The sequence below is a fragment of the Agelaius phoeniceus genome, chromosome 4 (genome assembly GCF_051311805.1).
Source record: "Agelaius phoeniceus isolate bAgePho1 chromosome 4, bAgePho1.hap1, whole genome shotgun sequence".
NCBI classification, from domain to species: Eukaryota; Metazoa; Chordata; class Aves; order Passeriformes; family Icteridae; genus Agelaius; species Agelaius phoeniceus.
In genome coordinates this window covers 74245288-74266229 of record NC_135268.1, presented here as the reverse complement: position 1 = coordinate 74266229, position 20942 = coordinate 74245288, and the positions used below count along the sequence as shown (strand labels likewise).

The 20942-nt window shown below is 56.1% G+C and overlaps 1 protein-coding gene across 1 annotated transcript; it reads right to left on the bottom strand.

Annotated features, from left to right (window-relative positions):
* Positions 1–1772: 1772 nt before the first annotated feature.
* Positions 1773–20795, bottom strand: LOC129120224 (homeobox protein not2-like). Its single transcript, XM_054632638.2, has 3 exons — positions 20754–20795; positions 2719–2850; positions 1773–1931 (listed from the first exon to the last, which is right to left on the bottom strand). Exons 2-3 carry the CDS (start codon positions 2848–2850, stop codon positions 1773–1775), a joined length of 291 nt encoding a protein of 96 aa, XP_054488613.1. The 5' UTR covers positions 20754–20795.
* Between the last annotated feature and the right edge of the window lie 147 nt (positions 20796–20942).

Here is a 20942-nt window from a genome sequence, read left to right as displayed (position 1 = left end):
CTGTCCTGCCCAGGCCATGCTCCTCAGGCTGGCAGAGCAGGAGCCACAGGGAAGGTTTGGCCACATCCACCTGCAGACACAGGTTCTTGTTCTCCAGGAGCCTGAGCACCCCATACTCACCCAGCATGACTGCTCTTACTGAAAATGTAGTTTTATCTCAGCAGGAACCAGCCCAGACACAGTAACTCCCTTCATCTACTTTGATATGGGGTCATCAATCAACTGAGAAAAAGATCTTTCATATATATTTTGTCCAAAATAGTTTATTAAGAAAAAACCCCTCAAACTCTTTTGAGAAAGATGAAAATATATTTGGTTGGTTTTTTTTTTTGGTTTTTTTTTTTTTTTTTTGTTACTAATTTCAGTTGAAAATTAAAGTGAGTACTTGGAAATTTTTCCATCTGTTTTTTGTTTTTACACTCATTCCATCTCTTTTTAAAATTAACTCTATTTTAATCAAGAGAAAAAGCAAATAAATAAGTGACACATATTAAGGCAAAAAAAAAAAGGTATTTCTATAAATAACAATGTAAGAGTAAAGTGATATACAGTGTTCTAGGTCAGAAAGAGACAGAATAAATTATCCTGAGCTGATGGGCTGTGGTCACTGCCGTAGGAAGGCAAGGTGACAGCCTGAGTCCTTAGTCCTGGCCCCCCAAAGCCCTCCCTACCCCCAAGAATCCAGCTGTTAACCACATTGGGCTGCTCCAGATGTGCTGGGAGCGCTCCAGGTGCTGTGTCCCAGGGCACCTGCAGGGATAATGAGGAGAGAACAGAGCAGCTGCCTGTGTCTGGGCCACAGTGGCACATCTGGCCGTGGGGCAGGGGGTGTCTGGGGCAGCAGCTGAGCTCTTGGAGCTGGGTTTTTACTGCAGCCTCCAGCCCTGCACCTCGGGCAGCCCCAGGGCTGGCTCCCTACAGCAGCACACACACACACACACACACAGCCTGGGCAAGGACAGCAGTGCTGGGGACACACGCTGCTGGGGCTGCATCCATGGGGAGCCATGGAAAGGCACAGGTACAGCAAGGCACTGACACAGGAGGCACTTCTGCTCCAGGGCAGGGGCAGGCCCTGCTCCTCGCATCCAGGAGTCTGAGCGTGGCAGCAAAGGCCTTCCCTGTTTGGGGTACTGTGGTTGTGATTGATCTGAACATCAAACATGGGAGTCAAGCTGAGAGGAAGAAGTGATCAGGGAGATTCTCCCTCTTCCCCCTTGGAGGACACGGCCACATGTAGTATGAGTGAACCTGGTTTGAAATGCCCGTGTGCTCAGAGCCATCAGAGACAGCATCCCATTGCCTGCCCGGCATCAGAGACTCTCTGATTGTCACCCCAACATCAGAGTCACCCTCTGATTGTCACCCCAGCTTCAGAGTCACCCTCTGATTGTCATCCCCACACCAGAGAAACCAGCATATTGTCACCCCAACATCAGAGTCACCCTCTGATTGTCACCCCAGTATCAGTCACTGATTCTCACCCCAGCACCAGAGACACCCTGATTGTCACCTCAGGCTCTCTGCTGGAAACTGTTTGTGTGTCCTGGTGCTTCATGAGCAAACAGGAGATCACCTGCCATCGAGTGATGATGAAGCCCCAGGAATTACAGCACCTGGCTATTGAACAGCAGCCAGAGAAATTCGGGGGGTTCCTTCCAGCCAGCTGCAGTTTAGTCCTGTGGCTCCAGCTCTCAGATCAGTCTCACTTGGACCAAAGCAGCCCAGACACGTCCTCAGGCACCAAACACCAGCCCAGTCTCCTGGGCTGTTCAAAGCTCCACGTCCACGGGGTCCTCCTCGTGGTCCTTGCTGTCGGTGGAGTCGGCGCTCGCAGGCTGGATCACCCCGAACTGAGACAGCTTTGCTGCCTTCTGCTCCATGCTCTGCTTCCTCCACTTGATCCTCCGGTTCTGGAACCACACTTTGACCTGGATGGGAATGGCACAACAACTTATCCAAGGGCTCCAGGAGTTCATGTATTTCTGAGGTGGGTATCCCCAAAAAGCAGAGAGCCTTAAATTGGGGGTGTGCATTATTCCCTCAAGGGAATAGTGAGTGAGAACAGGAGGAGGTGAAACTACAGAGGGCAGAGCAGTGATGGGAAAGGATCAGGGGACAGCAGCTGCACTGAGAAGGCTCTGGCCAGGGAAGTGAAGGAAGCAGCTCCCTAAGGAGCCCCTGAACCCATCCCCAGGACTGCGGTTGCCACAGGGCATGATGAGACCCCTGATAATTATCCATTGTCCCCCCAGAACTGGCCTTGTTTTGCTCTCCCCTTTTCCCAGCTGAATTTAGATCCCACTGTGGAAGATCACCTGGCTCCTTCTTTCCACACTAAAGAAGCAGCTTACTGTGGGAGGAGCAGGAACTCACAGGGCAGAGCAGGGAAATAATTACATATATCCAGTGTCATAAAAGGACACTTGAAACAGTCTCCAGAGGATCGTGACAATGCACACACAGCAACCAACCCAGCTTGAACTCTAAAGCACAGCAGGGTTGTGCTCCTGAATGCTCGTTGTTCCACTTCATGGATTCAGAAATGTTATCCAGGAACCATCCAAGCTCCAGGCACATCTCTCCAATGTCACCTGGCAGCAGGGTGTCCCACAGGTCACCTTGCACCGGGTCCTCCTCCCCGCACGCTTCCCAGTGGGAAGGTCAGCACAGAGCACCCCAGGATCAGTGCCACAGCTCAGCTCCCCCGTCCCTTACCTGGGTCTCTGTGAGATGCAGGGTTGCAGCCAGGTCCACTCTCTCTGTGCCCACCATGTACTGCTGCTTGAGGAACTCCTGCTCCAGCCGCTCCAGCTGCTCTGGCTTGAAGACTGTGCGCACTCTCTTCATCTTGCAGGGCCCTCCCGACCTCCAAGGCCCAGCAGGACCCAGTGGCGTGGTCCCAACACAGTGAGACAACTCCAGACCTGCAAGAAAGAAGCAAAAATTGAAGGGGTCTGCACTAAAGGAGTGGGAGAAGGTAGCACCAAACCCAGCAGGGATGTCCCTGCCCTGTCCCTACCCAGATATTCTCATCCAGGCTCCTTTTCCCATGAAAAGCTGGGGTAGAAGAACTTTTGAGAGCCTGTTCTATGGTTTTACCCTCAGGGTACACCAAGGACAGTCCTGGACATGCAGCCAGACCCAAAGAAATCAGCACTCAGTGAGGTGGGCAGGATTTGACCTTCGCTTGCACAGCACCTTTGTAACAGGATAATAAATGCATACAGAGCTGCAGAACACAAAAATCCCACCTCTGTCTCAAAAACCCCCAAAACCCAAATGTTGAAAGTTTGGGGGAGTTGACCCCAGGCTGGCCCCTGGTTTTCCCCTTCCCTTGGCACACGGGCTCAGTGTGCAGGATCCAGCTCTCATGCAGGACCACATCCTGCACCTCTGCTCCCCATAAGGTTCCTAGGAGTGCTGATGATTTAGCAGGACTAACAAGTGTATCTGACCTGTCTGGTCTCCAGCTGTGGCCTGAGGATAGCCGTAATTAGCATAAATTAACATACAATCCAACACCAGCACTGCCACTGGCACCTGACTGAGAGCAGGTCTCGCCTTCCCCACCCCTCATCCTCCCTGCTCCAGCTGATGTCCCTGCTCACTGCAGGGCAGGTCCTTGAAAATCCCTTCCCAGCCCAGTCACCGTGATTCCAGACCCAGGTGATTGCACTGCAGAGCTCCTCCAGGGCTCCCAGCACAGCCTGAGGGGTTTAGGAGCCATAGGAGCCACGGAAGGCCAGCACTGACAGCACCACGGCTTCTCCAGCCCCAGATTCACTTTAATATAACCCACTGATTACAGCCAGAGGGATTTTCCCTGTGGAAAGCACCGAACAGCACTGGCAGGATCAGAACATGAATGGTCCCCATCTCTGCTGTTCCAAATATTGTGGCAAGCCAGGTTTCTCCAGCTTTTATGGAAATACTGCACATAATGATCCCCATTCACACCTGCTACTTATCTCTCCTTTAATGACTGATCTTGTCACGTTCTCCAGGCACAAAACTGCACCTTGACCTACTTATTTTCATTAATTTGGTGCAAGTTCTGCGTGTGTTTAAGGATTTGTGGGACGGAGACCTGACAGCTTAACAGCCGTAATTGCACTTTAAACTATTTTCATCATTAAAATCTTTTCACCCATCACTTTTTGTTTCTATTTTAACACTGGAATAATAGCAAGTGTAATTTCCAACATGAAACGCTGAGTGGAAATCTCTCTGCAAATTGTTTAACGGTGTTTTCATAACTGGATGTTTGATATAATACAAAGATTAACACAATTCTGTAGATGCTGTCTCGTGAAAGAAATAATATATTAAATAGTTGTGCTAAGTACTTAATAAGAGATCAGCAAATACTTTTGGTGTCTGAATATTGTAGCATCAGGATCAAACCTGGAGTTCTTTATACACAGGGAAACCTGGCTGCGGGTTTTGCCTGGACAACAGCAAGATCACACTCTAAATGCTAAAAAGGAATACTTTAAGAAAAATACTCTGAATAGAGATACTTTGTTAAAATCACTTGGTCGTTGTCCTTATAAAGTTCCAGTGAAATAGATCCTGACAGATCAGGCAGTATCATCCATCACCACAGTGCAAATTTTACCCCCAGATCAACAAAAACCATTTTCCTTAGATAATTCTGCACTTAAAACATGCAGTTTTGAGGGCCAAGTGCTGCAAAACACTTGGCAGTTTCACTTCTGTGAGTGAAAAATTGCAGGGAAAGCAAAATTAGAGAGGGATGAGGGCAAATTTGGGAGAAGAGGGACTCACACAGCAGCAGAAGTGAAGAAATTAATTTTGGGAGCGAGGCTTTGGGAAATTACAGCAGGTTTTTGATTAAAACTCTGGCAGTGAAGTGCCTTCCTGCTATGTGAAAGGAGAAATAAATGCCAATGTGTGTAAAGTCACCCGTAAAGTCTCGTGGAATCCCAGACTGCTTTGGGAAAGCTCCTTAAAGATCATCTGGTTCCTCCTCCGACACCTTCCACTAGCCCAGGCACTGCAATACTGGTTTTAGCTCTGCCCTTTACTATTAAACCTATTCCAAGTTTCTGGCTCCATCTCAAACGCAAACAGTGGGTTTGGATCTGCACCAGGTTCTGGGCTGGGGTCTGAATTATGGATTAGTAAAATCCTGCAGCATCTTTAGGAATCAACCACAGGCTCTTTCTTTGTCAAACTGTTCAGAGACATCAGGTGTGTTAGAAACTGCCTCGCAAAATAAATAAACAAATAAACAGAAAACCCCGCATAAACCGTTCGTTTTTGGTCTCGCTATATCCATCACCTTCAGAGGGAAAAAAAAAAACCTCCAAGGAAAGTTTTGCCTCTGCCTCGTCCCTGTCCCGCAGCCCAACGCTTCAGCTCGAGGCCGCTCCAGAGGCTGCAGGGATGAAACCACAGCGGCAGCTGGGATCCAAGTGTTTTGGGGTGACCCCGCCCCGTTATTTCCCCGCTCGGATGCCGACCGAGCGCCCGGCGCTCCTGTCCCGCACCCCGTCCCGGAGCGCGGCATCCCCGCCTGCCGCTCCTGTCCCGCATCCCCTCCCGGCGCTCCTGTCCCGCACCCCGTCCCGGAGCGCGGCATCCCCGCCCGGCGCTCCTGTCCCGCATCCCCGCCCGGAGCTCCTGTCCCGCATCCCGTCCCGGAGCGCGGCATCCCCGCCCGGCGCTCCTGTCCCGCATCCCCGCCTGCCTCTCCGGTCCCGCATCCCGTCCCGGAGCGCGGCATCCCCGCCCGGCGCTCCTGTCCCGCATCCCGTCCCGGAGCGCGGCATCCCCGCTCCGCACCCCGGCCCCGCTCCCGCCCACGGACCCCGCTCACCTGCACCGGGCCAGGGCCAGGGCCAGCCCCACGCTGCGGGCAGCGGCCCCAGCCCCGTTGCTGCGGCCGGGGCCGGCCCGGCTGCGGGTCCCGCCGCGGGCCAGCGCGGGGCCGGCGGCGCGGGGCTCACGGGGGCGGCGGGGCCGCGGCGCGGCGGCTCCCGGGCCAGCAGCGCTTCGATGTGGAACGAGGTCTTGGAGGGCGGCGGCCCGGGCCGGGGGCACGCCGGGGTCTGCAGCATGGCCGGGACGGTGCGGCCGCCGCCGCCCCGGCCGCTTATATGGAGGGCGGGGGCCGGGGACAGCCGTGCTCCTATGCAAAGTGGCGGCGGGGGGGCGGCGGGGGCTGCACACACCCCGCTGGCCGCCAGTAACACCACTACCGACACCCCTGCTTCCCCACGGACACCCCACCGACACCCCAGTTTCCACACAGACGCCTCTTCCTCCCCAGCGACTCTCCCATGCAAACCCTCCTTACACTCAAGCTCCTCCATGGACACCCCTCCTTCCACACCAGCACCTCCATGGTGAGCCCTGCTTCCACAGTGAGAGCCCCAAGATCCCCTGTTCCCACAGACAGCCCCATAGTCACCCCACATTCCATGGCAGCAGTCCCACAGACACTGCTCCTTGTGCCCTGACACCCCTCTTTCCGCGCTGTCACCTCCAGTGTCACCTGCCCTGCATCTTCCCCTGCAGTGACCTGCGCTCTTTGCCACAGACCACGGCACTGGCACTCCCTCCTTCCCCAAGGATGCCCCATGGGTAATGGTTCCTTCCTCATGGACCCCAAACCAACACCTGTTCCTTCCTCAGACATCCAGAACAGAACCTAAACCCCTTCCCGATGGACGCCTCACACCAGCACCAATCCCTTCCCCACGGACACCCACAGGGACACAAACATTCCCTCAGTGCCATTCCCAAACAATCCCTCAGTGCCATTCCCAAACAATCTCTCAGTCCCATTCCCAAACATTCCCTCAGTGCCATTCCCAAACAATCCCTCAGTGCCATTTCCAAACTCCCCCTGAGATGCCCAGGCCTCACAGGAGCCCCCACACCATCTCCTGGTCACACTCCTCAGGGCACAGCCTCTGGACCCCAGGCTGTGCCAGCACATCACATTGTGCCCCTGTGCCAAGGGAATGTGTCTGTACCTGTCCAGGTGTGTGGGAAAATCCGGGATACAGGACAAGCACCTCAGGAGCTCACACAGCATCCGAGGTGACCGTGTCCTGGGAATGGAACTGGTGCCATCCCTGTGTGACACCCTCGGAGCTGGGCACAGCCACATGGCTGATGGGGAGCTGTGGATGGCACAGGCACCCCTCCCAGGCGGGATTCCTGCTCAAATCCCACTGAATTCTCACTGGAAATTCACTCTGGTGTGTACAAACACAGAGGAACCCCGGAGTGTCCAGGTTAATAAACACAGAGCAAAAATCCCCTGTGGTTTAATAACCTGGCATTAGCCATCCCTGCATGCACAGGCTCACGGGCCATATCCAGTAAATCCTGCCTTAAACAGGCATTCATGCCTTTTAAAGTTTCTTTTCCCTGCACAATGCATAGAAATAATTACAAACATCTCTGTATTTTTGAGCATTTCAAAGCAGATGAGAATACACAGGCAGGATTATCCTGCTCGTGAGGAAGCACCCTGGTGATGGCTACAAGGATCCTCAGGGAGGAGGATGCTCACAGGAGACAAAAGAGTCCCTGAAGTTTGCCTTTAAAACACGTTTTTTCCTGCCTTTTAGCATCCTGTCTTCCCCAGCAGCTTCCAAATAAGTGAATAAATACAGCTGCTGCTTTATTGCTCCTTATCCAAACAGGCAGCTCTGATCCTGCTGCCGTGGAGCCACGGCCTTAATTGGAATCACACGTTCAAAGCTGGGCAAGTGCTGAAGCCTCTCCCAAAAAAAGTCACCTTGGGAACAAAAAACATCCTCAGAGATTCACAGCTCCTGGCTTTGCTGGCACAGAGGATGTGTGGGATTGAACATGGGTGTCATTAGATGAGGTTTGGGGTTATTAAAAGGTTATTAAATCAATTCATGATTTTTGCTGTTTATAAGTCCTGACTGGTGCTGTGATTCCCAGGGAAAGCAGTGTCAGAGCTGCTGCTGTAATTAAAGGATCTGTGGTGGAGTTGGGATGGGTGAGCTGCTGGCAGGGCAGGGACACTGATGGATCCCCCTGGCAGGATGGGTGGACAGACAGATGGACAGGGAGCTGCTGGGATGGACAGGGAGCTGCTGGGATGGACAGGGAACTGCAGGGATGGACAGGGAACTGCTGGGATGGACAGGGAGCTGCTGGGATGGACAGGGAGACTCTGGGATGGACAGGGAACTGCAGGAATGGACAGGGGGCTGCAGGGATGGACAGGGAGACTCTGGGATGGAACAGGAACCACAGGGATAGACAGGGAACTGCTGGGATGGACAGGGAGCTGCTGGGATGGACAGGGAGCTGTTGGGATGGACGGGGAGCTGCAGGGATGGACAGGGAATGCAGGGATGGACAGGGAGCCACAGGGATGGACAGGGAGGTGCAGGGATGGACAGGGAACCACAGGGATGGACAGGGAGCTGCAGGGATGGACAGGGAGCCACAGGGATGGACAGGGAACTGCAGGGATGGACAGGGAGCTGCAGGGATGGACAGGGAGCCACGGGGATGGACAGGGACCTGCAGGGATGGACAGGGAGCCACAGGGATGGACAGGGAGCTGCAGGGATGGACAGGGAGCCACGGGGATGGACAGGGACCTGCAGGGATGGACAGGGAGCTGCTGGGGTGGACAGGGAGACTCTGGGATGGACAGGGAGACTCTGGGATGGACAGGGAGCTGCAGGGATGGACAGGGAATGCAGGGATGGACAGGGAGGTGCAGGGATGGACAGGGAGCCACAGGGATGGACAGGGAGCCACAGGGATGGACAGGGAGCTGCAGGGATGGATAGGGAGCCACAGGGATGGACAGGGAGACTCTGGGATGGACAGGGAGCCACAGGGATGGACAGGAAGCCACGGGGATGGACAGGGAACCACAGGGATGGACAGGGACCTGCAGGGATGGACAGGGAGCCACAGGGATGGACAGGGAGCCACAGGGATGGACAGGGAGCTGCTGGGATGGACAGGGAGCCACAGGGATGGACAGGGAGCCACAGGGATGGACAGGGAGCTGCAGGGATGGATAGGGAGCCACAGGGATGGACAGGGAGCTGCAGGGATGGACAGGGAATGCAGGGATGGACAGGGAGCCACAGGGATGGACAGGGAGCTGCAGGGATGGACAGGGAGCCACAGGGATGGACAGGGAGCCGCAGGGATGGACAGGGAGCTGCAGGGATGGACAGGGAGACTCTGGAAAGGGCAGGGACCTGCAGGGATGGACAGGGACCTGCAGGGATGGACAGGGAGCCGCAGGGATGGACAGGGAGCTGCAGGGATGGACAGGGAACTGCAGGGATGGACAGGGAGCCACAGGGATGGACAGGGAGCTGCAGGGACAGACAGGGGGCTGTTGGGATGGACAGGGAGCCACAGGGACAGACAGGGAACCACAGGGATGGACCGAGGGATGCGCCAGCAGCCAAAGCCCAGCTGACCTTTCCCTTCCCTCCTCAGCCTGGCCACAGCCGGTGCCTAATGACGGGTCCTGTTTCCCATTAGTGCTGTGTGCTCAGCTAATGCATTTTGGTGGGAAAGCTGGAAATTTTCACCCGCTGGTAATGACTTGGGAAATGTAGCACCCAGCAGCCAGGCAGGGCGGGGGGCTCTGGCCAGGACCCCCCACCTCCCCTGCTCACACCTGCTCCAAGCACCGGCCCCAGACCCTCCAGAGAGGGGACATGAAAGGATGGGATCTGATCCTCTTTGGTTTTCTGGTGGTGGTTATTTTATTTATTTTATTTTATTCGCTTTATTCTATTCATTATATTTTATTCCTGTTTTGTTTTTCAAGAGTGTAGAAAATAAAAGGGGAAGGAGGGGGAATCTCTTAGGGGGAGTTTCTTAGAGAAGGGGTAAAAAAAATCCCAACAACAAAACAACAACCCAAAAAGCCCCCCAAAAAGCCCCCAGCCCTTTGTAAACATCCCCCCTGAGCAAAGGGAAGGAGGTGAAAAGCATTTCCTGATAACTCCATTAAAGAATGAGGCTGCATTAACATTCCAAGTCCCTCGACAAGAGATGAAAGTGGGGAACTCAGTTCAGCCTCTCCTGCTCCAGATGTTATTATGGGCTCCCTGAAAGGTTTTTTTATTTCTTTTTTTGCAAAGAGACAAAGATGTTGCCTACTTCAAACGGGGCTAATTGATGCTAATGACTATCAGATAGAGGGGGGGCCCTTTTTCCCCCTGCCAAGGGGAAAGAGAGAGCGCATTTTACAATCCCCCCATAGAAAACGCCCCACTCTTCAATCCAGGTTGGTGCTTTAGGGATTTTTGTTCCTCCCTGGCTGCTGCTTTCTCTCCTCCTCCTCCTCCTCATTCCCCCCCTCCCCGCTTCATCTTTTCTGTCCCCCTTCTTCTGGGCACCCCGCAGCTCTCACTTGTTTGCCCATGAGAAATTTCACACCTCGCCTCTCGGTGAGGAGAGCCCGGCTCCATTTCCATCCCTCTCCCAGCCCCAAACCCATCCCAGCGGGGCGAGAGGGGCGGCGGAAATTTCCCCAAACGGGCAGCAAGCACACGTGAAAACGTGACGGGGATTTGGTGCATCTGTAATCCCAGGCGTGAGTGCTCCTGGCAGCGGGAAACAGCGCCGGGAGCCGGGAGGGAGCGATCATCGGGAGGGAGCGATCATCGGGAGGGAGAGATCATCGGGAGGGAGAGATCATCGATCATCGGGAGGGAGAGATCATCGGGAGCACCCCTGCGGTCCGGGGAGGATGGATCCCAGCTCCCTGTGCCCCTGCAATCAGGGGAGGATGGATCCCAGCTCCCTGTGCTCCTGCAGTCAGGGGAGGATGGATCCCAGCTCCCTGTGCTCCTGCAGTCAGGGGAGGATGGATCCCAGCTCCCTGTGCTCCTGCAATCAGGGGAGGATGGATCCCAGCTCCCTGTGCTCCTGCAGTCAGGGGAGGATGGATCCCAGCTCCCTGTGCTCCTGCAGTCAGGGGAGGATGGATCCCAGCTCCCTGTGCTCCTGCAGTCAGGGGAGGATGGATCCCAGTGTCCCTGTGCTCCTGCAATCAGGGGAGGATGGATTCCAGGCTCCCTGCAATCAGGGAGAGAGGATGGATCCCAGGATCCTGGTGTCCCTGCAATCAGGGGAGGATGGATCCCAGGCTCCCTGCAATCAGGGAGAGAGGATGGATCCCAGGCTCCTGGTGTCCCTGCAATCAGGGAGAGAGGATGGATCCCAGGCTCCCTGCACTCAGGGGAGGATGGATCCCAGCTCCCTGTGCCCCTGCACTCAGGGGAGGATGGATCCCAGCTCCCTGTGCCCCTGCAATCAGGAGAGGATGGATCCCAGTCTCCCTGCAATCAGGGAGAGAGGATGGATCCCAGGCTCCTGCAGTCAGGAGAGGATGAATCCCTGGTTCCTGGTGTCCCTGCAATCAGGGGAGGATGGACCCCAGGCTCCCTGCAATCAGGGAAAGAGGGGTCCCAGGTTCCTGCAATCAGGGAGAGAGGATGGATCCCAGGCTCCCTGTGCTCCTGCAGTCAGGGGAGGATGGATCCCAGGCTCCTGCAGTCAGAGGAGGACGAATCCCTGGTTCCTGGTGTCCCTGCAATCAGGGGAGGATGGATCCCAGCTCCCTGTGCTCCTGCAGTCAAGGGAGGATGGATCCCAGTCTCCCTGCAATCAGGGAGAGAGGATGGATCCCAGGCTCCTGGTGCTGCTGAGCCAGGAGGGTGCTCCTGCTCATTGGAATAAATGGCCCAGCACCAACAAGCTGAGGGGGCTGAAATCCTGAGCTCATGTCTTTTAATGAAAATTGCCTTAGAAATGGGATTCTGAGCACCAGGTTTTGGCCTTAGGTCAGATTTTTGCAGAGGTTTCTCCTGTGCTAATCCAAAGGGACAGTAAATGATAATCCATGAACCAGCAATGGGAAATTAGGAATGTTCTCAGCCCCATGGCTCCTTGAGCTGGTGCTTTGCCCCTTTCCAAACCAGATCCCACTGAATCCTCTAGGAGAGGGGAATGGGGATCCCTCTCTGCAGTGGGAAGAGGAGCACAGGTTTTATCCAAGGAGGATGATGGATGTGTTCCTATTCCCCCAGGATAATGCCTAGAAGAGGTAAATTCCTCTGGCTCACAGCAATAGCTGTGGGTGCTCTGTGCACTGGGAGCACCTGGAGGTGAGTGCCAAGGAGCCCCCCTGCCTCAGCTCTGTCCCCCTCCTCTGACAGGGAGCCAAGGAGCCCCCCTGCCTCAGCTCTGTCCCCCTCCTCTGACAGGGAGCCAAGGAGCCCCCCTGCCTCAGCTCTGTCCCCCTCAGGCAGGCCCTGGGGAGCTGCAGACCGCAGTGCTGGAGTTGTCTGCTCCTGGTGAATCCTGTCTCTCCCTTTGCAAGAGGATCCAAGTCTCCTTCTGGATCCTCAGCACCTCACAGGGTCCCACCAACAGCCCCAGACTGGGCGAGGACAGGAGCAAGGGGAGCCTGGGTTCCGGGTGACAAGGGCAAGGCCACCCCCAAGGACCCTGCCAGAGCCAGGTGTCAGCAGAGCATGGGATGGACAGGGCAATCTGGGGACATGCCAGTGTCACAGGACAAATTGGGGACATGCCAGTGTCACAGGACAGTTTGGGGACATGCCAGTGTCACAGGACAATCTGGGGACATGCCAGTGTCACAGGTCATCCCAAACGGCCTGGAGAGGAGTTCCTGCCTGTTCTCTCCATCCTTGTCCCCTCATTTTGTCTCCTGCCTGTCAAACCCCCCCAGGCTGACTCAACATGTCCCAGGCCAGGCTGGATGGGGTTTGGGGCAGCCTGGGACGGTGGCACGTGTCCCTGCCATGGCAGGGGTGGAACGAGATGGTCCCCAAGGTCCCCTCCAGGCCCAGGCATTCCGCGATTCTGTGTCCATGCCATGGGAGATTCCCTGCAGCCCCCAAGGGCCGGGTTTGTGCTGGGGGAGGCAGAGGACAGCAGCCCCCAGCCCAGACAGCCAATACACACCCGGGCCGCCCCTCAGACACCGCTGCCCGGCCTCATTGTCAGGTTAATTTGGGATAATGGCCTGCAAAGCACCTCAGCCCCATCCAGCCTCATTAGCACTTGATAATATCGAGCATCCTGAGGAATTAGGGCTTTTCCCCCTCCTCCCCGGCCGGGGCTGATTCATCACCCCGGCACCCGGGCATGTCCAGGCAGGAGCCGCGGGCAGCCCCCGGAGCCAGGGCCCAGCACCGCATTCTGCCTTTCCTGGGGAGAAAGCCCCGATCCCGGGGGGCTCCTGCCCGCGTGTCGCGCTCCTCGGTGCACATCTGGCCCCGTAACTCAGCCAGATGTGCAGTGAGGGAGCGGGACGTGCTGTACCCCGCCCTCGCCCGGCGGCTCCCCGGGGTCCCTTCCCAAAACCGCCTGAGTTGTGTGCACGGTCTGGTCGGGCTGGATCACCTTTAAAAGTCTCTTCCGAGACCAGAATTCCGTGATTCCACGGAGCTACATCCAGCTGAGAGCAAAGCCTGGGAGAAGCCCCAAAATCAATTAACACTCAGAACGCTCCGCGCTCCTCCCTCACGCACAGCCCCGAGCCCCTGCTCACTGGGGCTGCAATTCCAGGTGTCCAGAGCATCCCAAACCTGCGCATTTAAAATTAATTGGGAATTATCAACAAACTAATCATCGAGGCAGCGCTGGGCCGGGCCTGAGTGCGCCGTCAGCCCGCTGCTCCCTTCAATTATCTTTTTTTTCCCACATTGTTCTCCCCTAATGAGGAGACTAATGACCAAAGGATGGTTCATAAGTGGTTCCCAGACTCTCCTTGCCCAGGGCAAACACCGTCCACAATAGGATCACAAATTGTAGGGAGAAGCCCCGGCTGATCACATCAGAAACGGTGCAGGGATTTATCTCTCGGCCTTAACAATAACAGTATGTTCTTAATCGCCACTCCAAAGGGACAACTGGCGGGGGATCTGCCCGGCCTCATCATTAAAAGCTGGCAGCATCTTTGCTAGCGCTGCCCCTTTGTTCATCTTTCATTATTCCAATGCTCCGGCCCCGTTAATTCCTCTCCATCTTATTAAATCAATAGAGATGGAGCGGGGGGAGGACGGGGCCGATGCAGGCTCGGATCCGGCTCCGCTCCCCGCGGGCTGGGAGCGGGGTCACCCCCGCCGGGCTCTGCTCACCCAGCCCCTGCGGGGGGAAACTGAGGCACGGCAGCCTCACGGCCGAAACCAACCCCAGGACGAGGTTTCAGCAGGGCTGGAAGGTAAATCTGCCCGCCAGTCCCACACCTTCGTCAGGAGCCCCGTATTCATCCCACGGCATCAGGACTCACTTATTTAACGATTTAATCCGTTGTTGCAATAAAATCAAACGGATTTTATGCAAAGGTGGTGCCAAGGTCACCCAAATGCATTCCACAGCAGCAGACATCGCTTGATGGAATGATTCATTCAGCTTTTACAATAAAGTCACACCAGGCAGGGGGGTCTGGTGCCAGGTTCCCCCCAGGAAATCCTGGCTCATCCATGCTGGGATGGCAGTGCCACAGGGAAACGGGTTTTGGTTTTTGATTTTTGGTTTCTTTTTTTTTTTGCCACAGACCGTTTGCAAAGAGGGAGATGGTGAAATTTCCTTTTTTTTTTTTTTTTGTTTTAATTTTTAAAATTCTTTTCTCTTTTTCATAGCAGCTCATTTCACCAGAACTGGTTTAAAGCCAGGATTTTTAAACTCGAAGGTTTTGGTCACTGCAATGCTCAGTCCACAAAGGGGAATGAATCCTCAGTTTAGCGGTTCCCCTGCTGCATTTCCAGGCAGGCCACTCCAATTCATCCTTATTTTCATGTATCCAGGAGAGTTTAATTTAAATTGTGATGCCTTTGCTCCCTGTACAAGGCAGCTTGGGGTAAATTCATCCCAGACAGTCTGGAAAATAGGGGCTGTAGAGGGATTTCCTCCCATTGCTCATGATGTCTCTTTTATATTCCCACTGGAACTGGGCAGAGCCGCCCAGCAGCCTCGGGAAACTCATTTGATGTTTCACTCGGGAATTAGCGGGGAGGGAGAGGCAGGGGAAATGCTCCCTGACCATTTAACAAGATTACACGAGGGGATGGAGTCCGGAGCACGCACGGCCGCCCCCGGCCCGGCTCGGGACGCGCTAATCCCACCGAGGGACCCTTCCGAAGGGGAAAAGGCGCTGCCAGCCCGGCTCGGGACGCGCTAATCCCACCGAGGGACCCCTCCGAAGGGGAAAAGGCGCTGCCAGCCCGGCAAGGGACGCGCTAATCTCACCGAGGGACCCCTCCGAAGGGGGAACGGCGTTGCCAGCCCGGCAAGGGACGCGCCAGGAGCCGGCAGAGCAGCCCGGGCACAGCACGGGGGTGTGTGTGCCACTCCATGTGCACAGCGGGACCGTCCCGGCAGGAACGGGGGCACCCCGAGAGCCCGAGGCTCGGCTCCTCCTGGTTATCCTCTCTGCAATCTCCCAGCCCGGTCCCATCCCAGTTAGCCAGGCCGTTTGCACCTCTTCAGCAGCGCCCTGCATTCATCCCAATCATCCCCGTCCACCTGTCCCACTGCAATCCCTCGGGAAAGGCTCGGGAAAACGCCTCTCCCTGCTCAGCCTCACTCACCCCTGTGACCGTGCTCACAGGGCCCCAGGATGGGGGAAGAGACCAGGATCTGACTCCGTGTTTCACAAGGCTGATTTATTATTTTATTATATATATTACATTAAAACTGTACTAAAAGAATAGGAGAAAAGGTTTCATCAGAAGGCTGGCTAAGAATAGAATAGGAAAGAATGATAACAAAGGCTTGTGTCTCTGACAGAGAGTCCGAGCCAGCTGACTGTGATTGGCCATTAATCAGAAACAATTCTATGAGCCCAATCCCAGATGCACCTGTTGCATTCCACAGCAGCAGATAACCATTGGTTACATTTTGTTCCTGAGGCCTCTCAGGAGGAAAAGTCCCAAGGAAAGGATTTTCCATAGAAGATGTCTGTGACAGCCCTGCCTGTCCCGCTGCAATCCCTCGGGAAACGCCTCTCCCTGCTCCATCACCCTCCCCTGCCGGCCCCACTGCCCAGAGGAGATTTGCCGGGAAGGGCTCAGCGCTGCATCTTTGGCAGATAGCCTTTATCCCCTTAATAAAGCTGCTTAATTCTCACTTCCTTTTAATTATCTGTCGCTGAAAGCCACCTCGGGTTTTGCAGACAGGTGAAAAACCAGCGTCTTTCTGAGAGCCATGGACGGGGAAGGGACTGGCAGGGTCTTTGGGATGTGGGGGGATTTGGGTAAGGACACACAGCTCTTATTCTTTCTTCATTCTTCCTCTTTATACACAGATTTCTGGGGGATGAGAGGACCAAGGCTGTGCCCCAAGCGGATCGATGCAGCCCCAGACCTTCCCAAGCATCTCTCTCCTTATTTTCCACCGTCCCAAATCAGTGCCCGGACTTGATCCCAACCCTCGTGCTCCAGTGGAGCTGCCAGGAGCTGGGCTGAGCTGCCGACAGCAGGGTTGGTGAGGAAGGAAACTGCATTCCTACCCCCTGCCCAGCCTGGCAGGGCTCAGCAGGACAGAAAATGATGAACCCAGCTTTTCTGCAGGCCATCAAATCCACCCCATAGCGGGGGCAGACCTGGGGCTTGGCTCTCCTCGTCCCCTGCTTTGTCCAGCGCAGTCCCTTCCCCACCCCTAGGAGCCTGCAAAGGCGTCAGTCGCTGGCCAGAGGCAGACAAGGGACGGCATTCCCCGTGACTCAGCTGTCCCGAGGGGACAGAGCCCTCCCGAGCCCTCAGGGGTTATCACCCCCCACGACAAAAACCCTCCCGCTCAAATCCCGAGGTGCCAGAGGAATGTGATTTAATCCGTCTCATACACAAGCACATTTTAAAAACCCGACCAAGCCCAGCGGTTTTAATTAAATCATTCCCGGCTCGGCCATTCCCCGCAGCGGGGGCCGAGCCGGGCAGACCCTGCGGGAGCATCCCCGGAGCGGGGGCGGCTCCCCCGCTGCTCCCGGAGGAGCCGGGTCCCGAGCCCCGCCAGCTCCCGGGGATTAACGGGGTCCCGAGAACAACGAGAGCGCCGCAATCGGCTCAGCCCCCGGCCGGGCGGGATTGAAACAGCCCCGAGAGCGCTCTTGTCTCGGGGCCGATTGTAATGAGCCAGCGGCGTGCGAGATTAGCGCCTTAAACCCGCGCCCAGCCCGCGCTCCCGGCAGACACGTGAGGACATGAGCGCAGTTTGGGCTCTTTGAGATGTGCCGGCTAATCCCTGCAAGGGCCGGACAAAGGGCAGCTGCCGTCACAGGTCCCCTCTCCCTGTGCTGTCCCTCTGTCCTTGCGCTGTCCCTCTGTCCTGGCGCTGTCCCTCTGTCCTGGCGCTGTCCCTCTGTCCTTGTGCTGTCCCTCTGTCCTTGTGCTGTCCCCCTCTCCTTGCGCTGTCCCTCTGTCCTTGCGCTGTCCCTCTGTCCTGGCACTGTCCCTCTGTCCTTGCGCTGTCCATCTGTCCTTGTGCTGTCCGTCTGTCCTTGTGCTGTCCCTCTGTCCTTGTGCTGTCCGTCTGTCCTGGCACTGTCCCTCTGTCCCTGCGCTGTCCGTCTGTCCTTGCGCTGTCCGTCTGTCCTTGTGCTGTCCCTCTGTCCTTGTGCTGTCCGTCTGTCCTTGCACTGTCCGTCTGTCCTTGTGCTGTCCCTCTGTCCTTGCGCTGTCCCTCTGTCCTTGCACTGTCCCTCTGTCCTTGTGCTGTCCCTCTGTCCTGGCACTGTCCCTCTGTCCTTGCGCTGTCCCTCTGTCCTTGTGCTGTCCGTCTGTCCTGGCACTGTCCCCCTCTCCTTGCGCTGTCCCCCTCTCCTTGCACTGTCCCTTTCTTGCACTGTCCCTTTCTTGCACTGTCCCTCTGTCCTTGCACTGTCCCTCTGTCCTGGCACTGTCCCCCTCTCCTTGCACTGTCCCTCTGTCCTTGTGCTGTCCCCCTCTCCTTGCACTGTCCCTCTGTCCTGGCACTGTCCCTCTGTCCTGGCACTGTCCCCCTCTCCTTGCACTGTCCCTCTGTCCTTGCACTGTCCCTCTGTCCTTGCACTGTCCCTCTGTCCTGGCACTGTCCCTGTGTCCTTGCACTGTCCCCCTCTCCTTGTGCTGTCCCTCTGTCCTGGCACTGTCCCTCTGTCCTTGTGCTGTCCCCCTGTCCTTGCACTGTCCCTCTGTCCTGGCACTGTCCCTGTGTCCTTGCACTGTCCCTCTCTCCCTGTATCACCCCCCTTGCACACTCCCCCTCTCCTTGCACTGCCCCTTCCTATGTTGTCCTCTTCTCCTGCAGCATCCCCATTTCCAGGCGTCATTCCCCTTCCCTGTGCACCATCCCCTTGTCCTGATATTGTCCTTTCTCCCTGCACCATCCCCTTTTCTCCCCCGTTGGAGCTCAGTGCATCCCTCCGGGTGTCCAGAGCTGCTGGGACCCTGCCAGGGGGCTCAGAGACCCTGGCACAGAGCCCAGAGCACCTGGGGGTTTGATTGTGACCCCTGGAGCAAATTGCCAGCTTTGTATGAAGACCTGAAAGCCACAGAAGTTTAAGTAGTGTAATAATAAAATGATCACAGGGTGAAAAAGTAGATTTGGGGGTTTTTAGAATAGGGGTTTTGGGGACAAGATGGAAGGACTTGGGTGTGTCCAGCCTTTTTTCTTCTCTACCTCCATCTTCTGCTGTGATGGTGGCACTTTGGGATTGCTCTAGAGTAGAAGCTCACTGTCTAACACAGGTGATGGGTATTGGGAAGTAATTGCAAACATGTTATAGGTAGTTTGTAGCATAAAAAGATAACACCACCCCAGGGGCAGGCAGTGTGCCTGGAACTGTCCTGCTGGACGGACCTCGGCAGGGCAGGACAGAAATTGTTATAGGTAAGATACAATAAACAACTCTGAGAGTGAGAAATGGAGAGCCCTGACTCATTCTTCAAACGTGCAGCTGGAACAGAGCCTGTACTTGTATCTGGGGGCTGCCATAAACTGCAGCCTCCCCAGACTCCCCCACATCCTCCCCTCTCCCCACATCATCCCCTTCTCCTTGCCCTGCTCCCTTCTCTCTGCACCATCTCCTGGACTGCCCCCTGTCCTTGCCCCACCTTTCACACCTGCCCAAATAAATCCTGCACCTGAGGCTCCTCCTCCCCCAGCTCCAGAGCCAGACAGGGACAAAGCTCAGCTGCAGGAGCTGGCACTGCCCAGCTCAGCACCCCGTGTCCCCTCTGGCACACCCCAGGCTCTCCCCTGCTTTGCACCCTTCAAGGAGCTGCCCAGCCTCCCGTGGGTCCCACCTTTGGATCATCCCCTGCTCAGTGTGCACCCCAAAACTGCTGGATTTGAAAGCTCCCCCTCTGCCTAAGCAGAGCCAAGCAATGAAAATCAAAGCCTGGCTAATCCTTGCCCAGCTGATTTGTCACCCCAGGAGCCCAGGTCACAGAGCTCCCTCCAGCTCTGTCTCCAGGTGCATTTCCCTGCTGTCCTGGCTCTACATCCTGGAGAGGAAGGCAGCACTGGCATTTATGAGCTGTGGGCAGAGCAGGGTGTTGTGGTGAACAGATCCTCTCCAGGATTCAGGGGCTCTGTGAAGCTCCCGAGCTGGGAGATTTCCAGGCTCCCAACACCTCTGGGATGAGCTGAGCCTGCAGTGGCTCCCACTGCCCCAGGAAGAAGCCCTGCAGGATGGGGGCTATTCCTGCAAAGATGAGCCCAAGAGTTGCATAAATAATTTATTTCACCCCCAAGCCCCAGGGGTGCCCCGTATATCCTGTATATATTGGATATTGCCAGCTGTGATACACCCATAACACACACAAAGGGCCCGGGGTGGCTCAGCAGCTCTGTCACAGTCTGTGCAGGGGACAAGGACGTGTCCTCCTGGCTGTCCCCTGACTCTGCTGGGCTGTCCTTGTTCTCCTCCTAGTGCTCTGTGAGTCTGTGACTCTGGGGTGCCCAAACCTGTTGTGGCCAGTTTGGCTTCTTGCTCTTCCAGGCTCTGTTTCCTCCATTGATCCTGCAGTTTTGGAGCCAGACTTTCACCTGGGATCACAGAATCATGGAATTGTTGAGTGTGGAAAGGTCACTGAGTCCAGCCATGAACCCAGCCCCACCTGTGTCCCCACCCCCGTGTGTTTGAGCACCTCCAGGGACAGAGATTGCACCAATTCCCCCTTGGGAAAGGGCCAGGCTTGGCTCTCCAGCCTGGCTGCTCCTTGGGCCCCTGGGCTCAGGCAGTGTCCAGTCTGTCCCTGCCAAGATGGGAAACTGCTCCCTGCATGCCAGGAGCTGCACCTGCCCGTGCGGGAGGAGCCCAGCCTGAAGAGGGACACAAGTTCCTGGCTCTGGGACAGCCACGTCGTGCCTCAGTTTCCCCACCTGTGATCCACCACCCTTTTGACTGAAACTCTGTGCAATCAGCACCACGGGGCTCTGTGCCAGGCTGAGGGACACATCCCAGATCCCTGAGGGACACATCCCAGATCCCTGAGGGACACATCCCAGCTCCTTTAGGGACACATCCCAGTGTCCCAGCTCCCTGAGGGACACATCCCAGCTCCCCTGGAGCTGCCAGTGACACAGGAGGTGGATGGAGGCATCGAGGCAGGGCTCGCCTGCTCCGGGCTGAGCTGCAGGTTCGGGGCCAGCAGGCAGCGCTCCTGCCCCACCAGGCACTGCTGCTCCAGCCCTGCCAACTGCTCGCTGCTCAAGAGGGTCCGGGCTCGCTTGGCTTTGCCAGGCTTGGCTTTGAGCAGGGGGAAGCAGCACTCGGAGATCAGGAGCCTGGAGTGACACAGAGAGAGGGCAGGGTGGAGAGGAGCCCTTGGAGGGGTCCCCTCTGGAGTGTCCTGGGCCCTTCTTTCCTGGACAGGCAGAAGGAACCTTCCCAGTGGAGGTGTCCCCTTTGAAGAGGTTTTTCT